Source organism: Quercus lobata, chromosome 6 (genome assembly GCF_001633185.2).
Source record: "Quercus lobata isolate SW786 chromosome 6, ValleyOak3.0 Primary Assembly, whole genome shotgun sequence".
Classification (NCBI taxonomy): domain Eukaryota; kingdom Viridiplantae; phylum Streptophyta; class Magnoliopsida; order Fagales; family Fagaceae; genus Quercus; species Quercus lobata.
The window spans coordinates 6,449,940-6,457,402 of NC_044909.1; the positions used below are offsets into that span (position 1 = coordinate 6,449,940).

Consider the following 7,463-nt stretch of genomic DNA (forward strand, 5'->3'; position numbering starts at 1 on the left):
AAAAAAATTAAACACATTACAAATTGTGATTGGTCGAACATAAAGTAGTTAGAAGATTTGTATTTCAAATATAACTTTTTTTCTTTTTTTTTGAGAGAGAGTTTCAACTTATAATCTTTATCATTAGATCAAGACACTAATCAGTTTTTAGTATAGACAAGATTGAGCATAAGTTTGGATTGGGCATTTTACTCAATCCGTGCGTTTTGCATTTTTTTAGTAGGTCTCATGGGTACTGTTCATGGACCACCAAATTCAGCAAAACGCAGATTTCTAGGTAAATTTGAATTCCACAGCACTATTCATACATTTAAAAATTATTTTGCTATATTATTTTCAGCAAATAAATAATATCCAAACACACCCTGATCCCTAGATTTCTTATTCAATCATAAAAGATTTTATCAGTTGAGTTAATTGAGACCGACCAAATATAATATCTTGATTTGAGAGAGAGAGAGAGAGAGAGAGAGAGACTTAGTCCACGTGTCGGAAGCACAAAAGTGGGAGTCAAGCTGTCCGAGTGAGTTGTGCATGTACGGTGAAAGATGAATAGTCTCTACGTGCATGCTTACAAGCTTTTCAAGATCTCCACAAATTTCAGCAAATAAATAATATCCAAACACACCCTGATCCCTAGATTTCTTATTCAATTATAAAAGATTTTATCAGTTGAGTTAATTGAGACCCACCAAATATAATATCTTGATTTGAGAGAGAGAGAGAGAGAGAGAGACTTAGTCCACGTGTCGGAAGCACAAAAGTGGGAGTCAAGCTGTCCGAGTGAGTTGTGCATGTACGGTGAAAGATGAATAGTCTCTACGTGCATGCTTACAAGCTTTTCAAGATCTCCACAAATTTCAAATTAAACATGCTTTATTTATCCCATGTTGATGTTCAAGTTTCAAGTTGATATTTTTACTTAATTATTACTATTTCTAAACTTAAAAGAGCAACGGAAGTTGGATTGACAAGCAACAATGACAAAGAAAGCCGATATTGTAGCAGGGATATTCGCTGAAATGTCAAACATATTTGGATAATATTAGAGAATGGCACACAAATTTCAATTCATGCCAACCGTTACTTTCATTCTCTCTCTTTTTCTTTGTCTCTCTCATTTCCCTTTTGGCTTCTGAGTTCTGAGCTCTCTCTCTCTCTCTCTCTGTGGGGTTTCATGGAAAAAGCTGGAGAACCTTCTGCTTCTTCATGGTAGTTGCTGAGGCTCCTTATTGAGCTTTTAATTTTCTGGGTTTGGTTTCTTTTCTGCATTAATGCGCAGTAACAGTTGAGATAGTTATATCGATACCTTTTTTATTTCTAACCTCTACTTTTGTGGCTGCATTGATGAGTTCCTCTGCTTTATTAATTGTATATAGACGGTTACATTTATGTTATTAACTAAGAGATGTGAAAAAAAGAAAAAAGAAAAAAAGCCAATGGCAAATTTACTTGCATATGGTTTTGTTTTCCATAATGCTTCATTTGTTTGTGAAAACACACCTGAAAAAGAAAAGGGAAACTTGGAATTGTATGAAAGGTGGGGGCTTAAAAATTACCGCTGTTTGATGTAGACCCATCATGATTGTTTCCTATATACAGGGTTTAGCCAGTATTTGTTAAGTTTGGTTTTCTGTTTTTGTTTTTGGTAATATATGTCATAGCTTGTTAACAAAATGGATATGTTTTTTACTGTTACATCGTTGCTTTGTTGTCTAGTGTCCATTAATTTCCCTTTTCTTCCTCTTTTATGACATATTATGTTTAATTGGTTATTCTTAATGCCAATCAATTACATGTTGATTTTATCTTGGGATATTTCTTCAAAAAAAATTTGGCCGTTTCTTCTTATTTGTCCAACTTGGGTAGTTGGTACCTGCAATTGTGGGTTGCCTTGAATTTGCACTTAATTGGCTCTATTGAATTTTGTCATATCCTTTGTTGCCTTTTGACACATGAGGACTATATGTGCAGCAATGGTTCTCATGACATTGACACAGAAAATCAAGAATGGGAAGCTAATACTTCTATATGCAGAAGGCCACGAGCTGGGTTCTCTGACTCTTTTTCATCTCATGGTAAATTATGTCTTTATTTGTCATTTAGATATCATGATTTATGAGTATTTGAACTTAAGGATCATCTGTAATGGTACTAATGCAAGTGTTAAATTCAATATAATTCAATAGACATGGAGGGGGGCATGTATGAGTCCTCTCCAAGAGGAGTTCTTGAGGGCAGCTCAAGAAGCTTAGAATCTGATACAGCTTCTCCCGGGGCCAGTACTTCTGACTCAGAAGGTAACCAAGATCCAGGATCCTCTACACGCTGGAATGGCTTCTTTCATATGTTGAAGAAAGGACCGAATGTGAGCTTTCAGAAATGGAAAAGTGTCCCAAAACTCACTAGGAGGAAAAGCAAAAGAATTAGAGAGGAAATGGTTCCAGCACTCAGGCCTTCTATAGATGGTGAACTTTGCTACTTCAAATCTTGCTGGAAGAATTTCACACTCTCAGAGCTCGAAGCTGCAACCAACAACTTCAGCCATGGTCAGTAGTTACTTTCTTCAGATATTAATTTACATTTTGAATGTGAAGATTAACCTTTTAACTGTACTGATGTTGATTAAAAGGAAGAATGTTTTTCTTCTGTCATTTTAATGCTATATTTCTAGTCTGATAAACAATTTCTGTTTGTCTTTTATGAAGATAATTTAATTGGGGAGGGAGGCTATGCTGAAGTTTACAAGGGCGCATTGGAAGATGGGCAGCTGGTTGCAATTAAACGACTGACAAGAGGAACTCAAGAAGAAATGACTGCCGACTTCTTATCTGAGCTTGGGGTTATAGTCCATGTGGATCACCCTAATATTGCTAAATTGATTGGGTATGGGGTTGAAGGGGGGATGCACCTTGTTCTTGAATTGTCTCCCCATGGGAGTCTAGCATCTATACTTTATGGTTTGTTCATCATCATGACGCTATGAATTTTGAATCCTCTGAAGTTCCCAAACAATAAAATTTGTAAGTTCATTTCTTTGTTACCTATTGTCAGGGCCAAGGGAGAAATTGGATTGGGGAATCAGACATAAGATTGCATTAGGGATTGCTGAGGGCCTTGTTTATCTTCATGAGGGATGTCATAGGAGAATTATCCACAAAGATATCAAGGCTTCTAATATATTGCTTGCAGAGGATTTTGAGCCTCAGGTAACTTTATAACCTGAATGTAATTTAATGATTAACATCCCATTTTATTTTTGGTTCTGTATCATGGTCTTCTAATTTATCTGAGAGAAAATTATATTAAAGCACTATACTGACATAAAATCTGAGAGAAAATTAGGTCTAAAGATTTTAACTATAAATAAAGACATAAGGCTTCTAATGTATCTGAGAGAAAATTATGTTAATGCACTATACTGACAAAATTGATTTCTGTGCTTTTTGATGAATATATCAGCACTGGCAAACAAGAGTACTGATGGTGTTCAAATTATTTAGTTAACAAAAAATATTATTACACACTCCCTTTTGAAATTGTGTTTTCAAAACACAATTTCACATTTTTAACTGAAATTGTGTTTTAAAAACACGATCCATGTGGCATGTACGGTGAGTATGTAATAAGGAGTGTATCAGTATGACTATCATTACTTAGTTAAATATAAACTTGTCTAATTTGTAATTAGGTCTATAGATTTTAAGTTATCCTGTACCCCATAGGATAAGTGACTTCTGCAAAACACAATTACAGAATCTATATATTGATAGTTTGAGTCTTCATGGTTTGATGTGTGACTTAAAACTTGATCTAGATTTCTGATTTTGGGCTTGCAAAGTGGCTACCCGATCAATGGACTCACCATACTGTATCAAACTTTGAAGGCACATTTGGGTTTGTAAATACCAAAACTCAACACTGTTTCTTATTTTCTTTAAAAGCTCTTGCTTTCCTACTGTTTAACATCCTTCCTCCCTTCAAAATCATGACAGCTACCTTCCTCCCGAGTACTTCATGCATGGCATTGTAGATGAGAAAACTGATGTCTATTCTTATGGAGTACTAATCTTAGAGCTCATCACTGGACGGAAAGCTCTGGATAGCTCACAGCAAAGCCTCGTGATGTGGGTATGTCTGCTTCTTTCTGCTCCAATTCCATGTATTATTGAGACTGCATTGTGGAATATTGTTGACAATGAAAGCTGTATTTGGACAATTTGTTGCAGGCCAAACCTTTGCTCTCTAAGAACTGTATCTTGGAGCTTGTTGATCCATTTCTTGTGGATGCCTATGACTCAGAACAGATGAATCGTATGGCCTTGACAGCTTCTTTGTGCATCCATCAGTCTTCAATCCATCGTCCTCAAATGAGCGAGGCATGTCTTTTTATCTAAAAATGATATATTAAAAAAATCCACTGTATGTGAGTTAGACCATCATATTCATCTTTCCAAGCACTGGGGTTATAGGGGAGGATGTGGATCCACAAAGTATAGGCCCTACTTTATGGCACAACCAGAAGCAAAAAAAAAAAAAGCAAAAAAAAAAAAAAAAAAACCCGCTACTGCCTTCCCTATATACACATAACAACAACAACAACAACCAAGCTTTATTTCCAAAATTTTGGGGTTGGCCATTTCTCTATATACATGGAGAAAAAAAAGAAGAAAAATGTACAGAACTTGTAGGAAGCTGCAAAGTGCTTGACAAGGCTCTTGACCCTACTATGAATCTGAATTAGCAAGTGCATAACAAGCGAAGAATGGTAAATTCGGTACTAATTTGTCGTGTTTTTTGATTGGTTTAAACTGCTTTGATGTAGGTTGAAAAGATTCTGAAAGGCGATGCCCACACTTTAGCTTCCATAAAACAATGCCAACAATCTAAGTTTCAAAGGACATACTCTGGGGAGCTGTCTGATGCAGAAGAGTATAACTCAACTAAGTATTTAAAAGATCTGGGTCGATATAGGGAGATTGTTTTGGGGCCCAGTAATGATGCTCAAAATATTTGTGTGGACAATAACTATGATTTCAAGGGAGCTTGAGTTTCTAGGACTTGATTTTGTTTCTACAACCCAACATAGAGGGACTAAAACAGTTTGGAAGAAAGAAGGAACATCATCAGAAAGGCCTAAATGCTAAATGTATTGCTTCTATGACTTGCATATATGATGTATCATGTATCATGAGTATAATAGAAATGTGGATTAAAAACTGTGAAGTTTACAAGCTTAGGTTGCATTTTGAGAGCCACTGTTTTTCTAGGAAATATGTTTTGAATGATAAATAGTACTTTCTGCTAATATTCTCATGAATGGTGGTTTGCTATATCCCTTATGTCAAAGTTGCTTAAACTTATTTAAATTTTTTTTTTAAAATGTAAGCTTGATTAAATAAGTTTAAACCTATTTAATTAACAACTGAGATACTGAAGTTCATTGTTCTTGTCCTTGTGTTGCCAGCCTTACCTCATTTTTTTTCCCCAATTGAGATATCTATAATAAATTAGTAATGAACATATGACTTGCTTTTTTTTTCTTTGGATACATTGATAATGTTGACATTTTGGCAACTTTATGACTCTTTACAGTGTTATTCATGCATACTTTTAAAAGGTGACCACATAAATTGCAACTTGCCTAGATTTTTAATGTGGTAATTAAGTACCTAGTACCTACCACTTCAGAAACCATTTCCTTCTTTCAATCCAAGTCCCATAAGTCATAAACGCCCTATTAGTCTAAAAATACAACGAGTGGCTTATACATAAAAGCATGGGCTTTTTGGGAGTTGGATTCAGATTGGGGTTCTTGATCAAGAACTTAAGTTTCTTAATTGATCAATATCCTTGTTTTGGATTGTCTGATCGTTCTCCTTACATTATACACAAAAAGCATGGTGATTTCTAAGGAATAAAGATCACTTGATGTTCTTGAAATAAATTACATGATTTCATGATATTCTTGTGATGCTCACATGCTAGATCATTTGTTTCTACAAATACTATGCTTGTTAATTTTTTCTTTAGTCAATCACATGATGTTCATGCAATCATGCTCACATGTTTTAATGTATTTCTTAGAAACTCTAGATGTTTGATCTGGATTTTCTTAAGAATGACATTTTTTTTTTTTTTTTTAATGTTTTTCTATATGACATGTAAGGACACGATTTGTAACGACCCGTAACAGTGTTGGGTTCGTACGTAAAAGGCCCAAATAATATCATTTGTAGCGTGGGTTTGAAAGGCTAAGCCTTGGTCGCCAAACGGTGGGTTTTTCGTGGTGTTCATATATGACTAAGGCGTTCTCGCCCTAGGAGTCTTTCTCTTGGAGGCGAGCCGGGAGGCTCTGGTTTTTGGCTATTTTTCCCAGCCCCTTCTCTGGTTTGCTTACTTTTTCTTTTATACTAGCCTGTGTTCCTTATCCTTCGACCACGTGTAGGATCGGCATTCCAAGACTAATACTTGTCCCATCAGCCTATACCCAGAGTGGTTGGGGGTGGTTGTAAAAGCTGGAAAGTATGGCTCTGTCAGGTGCAGAGTATTGAATGGCAGTAAGGGCAGCTTTCCCTGGTCGTTACATTTTCCAGTGTACCATTTTCTATTGATACAGATATTTTAGATTTTTTTCCAAGCTGTTTCTATACCATTTTTGCCCTTCCTTCCTGTGAGATCTCGAACATGCCGAGGACTGCATCGTCCTCGATTGTGTCCCTAGGTTATTTTGTACTTGTGTTACCGGTCCTGGGCTATAACCCTTCTCGGCTCGGGCCTTAGGCCTCAATGAATAAATGGGCCAGGGCCACAAACTATTGGACCCCACAATAGCCCCTCAAAATCCTACTGTCCGACCTCATGGTTGGAGAGGAGGATTTTGGTAATATCAAGCCTTTATTATGGCTCTTTTAACTCTGTCTTTCATTAATGCTGGTGTCTTTTCATCTACCCAAGAAACATACCGGACTACGAGATATTCCTATGAATTCATTCACAATGCGTCCCTATCGTTTGATTATCCGAAACGCGCCTTTAATGACTTCCATTTACGAGACTATTTAAATTCAACGATTTGTTGACGATGTGGGGAAGTGGAACGGGTATATTTTCGTTTACAGATTTGCTTGGAAATCTGGACAGATTAAATACCCTCCGTTTTGCCCTTCATATAAGAAGAAAAGCAGGAGGCTATTTCTCTCATACAGAGACCCTTTTCATCCTTCTGAAATCTGAAACCCTTAGCCTCCTTCAGAATTTACTTTACTTGCTAGTTACACCTTAAATCGTGATACGTTCGAGATAGGAATAAGTAATGAAGGGACCATACCCCTCCCAGAAACACCATATTCTTATGAAGCTCAAAATGGCTCGGTCAGGGCAGGGATGGTGGAGACTCAAGATCCTTCTTACCTTCCTTTTAGATAAAATCCGAAGCAGGAGTTCGTCACGTCAAACTTTCG

At 36.4% G+C, this 7,463-nt stretch overlaps 1 protein-coding gene across 2 annotated transcripts; it reads left to right on the top strand.

Moving 5' to 3' along the window:
• Positions 1 to 1,142: 1,142 nt before the first annotated feature.
• LOC115950620 (receptor-like cytosolic serine/threonine-protein kinase RBK2) lies at positions 1,143 to 5,308 on the top strand. 2 transcript variants are annotated; one of them, XM_031067832.1, is made up of 9 exons: positions 1,143 to 1,212; positions 1,975 to 2,078; positions 2,190 to 2,549; positions 2,709 to 2,960; positions 3,055 to 3,209; positions 3,818 to 3,897; positions 3,996 to 4,131; positions 4,230 to 4,379; positions 4,826 to 5,308. In XM_031067832.1, the coding sequence occupies exons 1-9, from the start codon at positions 1,178 to 1,180 to the stop codon at positions 5,048 to 5,050; spliced, it is 1,497 nt and encodes a 498-aa protein (XP_030923692.1). In that variant the 5' UTR covers positions 1,143 to 1,177; the 3' UTR covers positions 5,051 to 5,308. The 2 variants fall into 2 exon arrangements, with proteins under 2 accessions (XP_030923692.1, XP_030923691.1); XM_031067831.1 differs by lacking the exon at positions 1,143 to 1,212 and adding an exon at positions 1,420 to 1,540.
• The last annotated feature ends 2,155 nt before the right edge of the window (positions 5,309 to 7,463 follow it).

Bases quoted from the DNA above. Each gene is read 5' to 3' on its own strand.
- LOC115950620 (XM_031067831.1), top strand. From the start codon at position 1,440: ATGGCAAATTTACTTGCATATGGTTTTGTTTTCCATAATGCTTCATTT. The intron at 3,210-3,817 runs GTAACTTTATAA...AACTTGATCTAG, and splicing joins CAGAGGATTTTGAGCCTCAG to ATTTCTGATTTTGGGCTTGC. The intron at 4,132-4,229 runs GTATGTCTGCTT...AATTTGTTGCAG, and splicing joins AGCAAAGCCTCGTGATGTGG to GCCAAACCTTTGCTCTCTAA.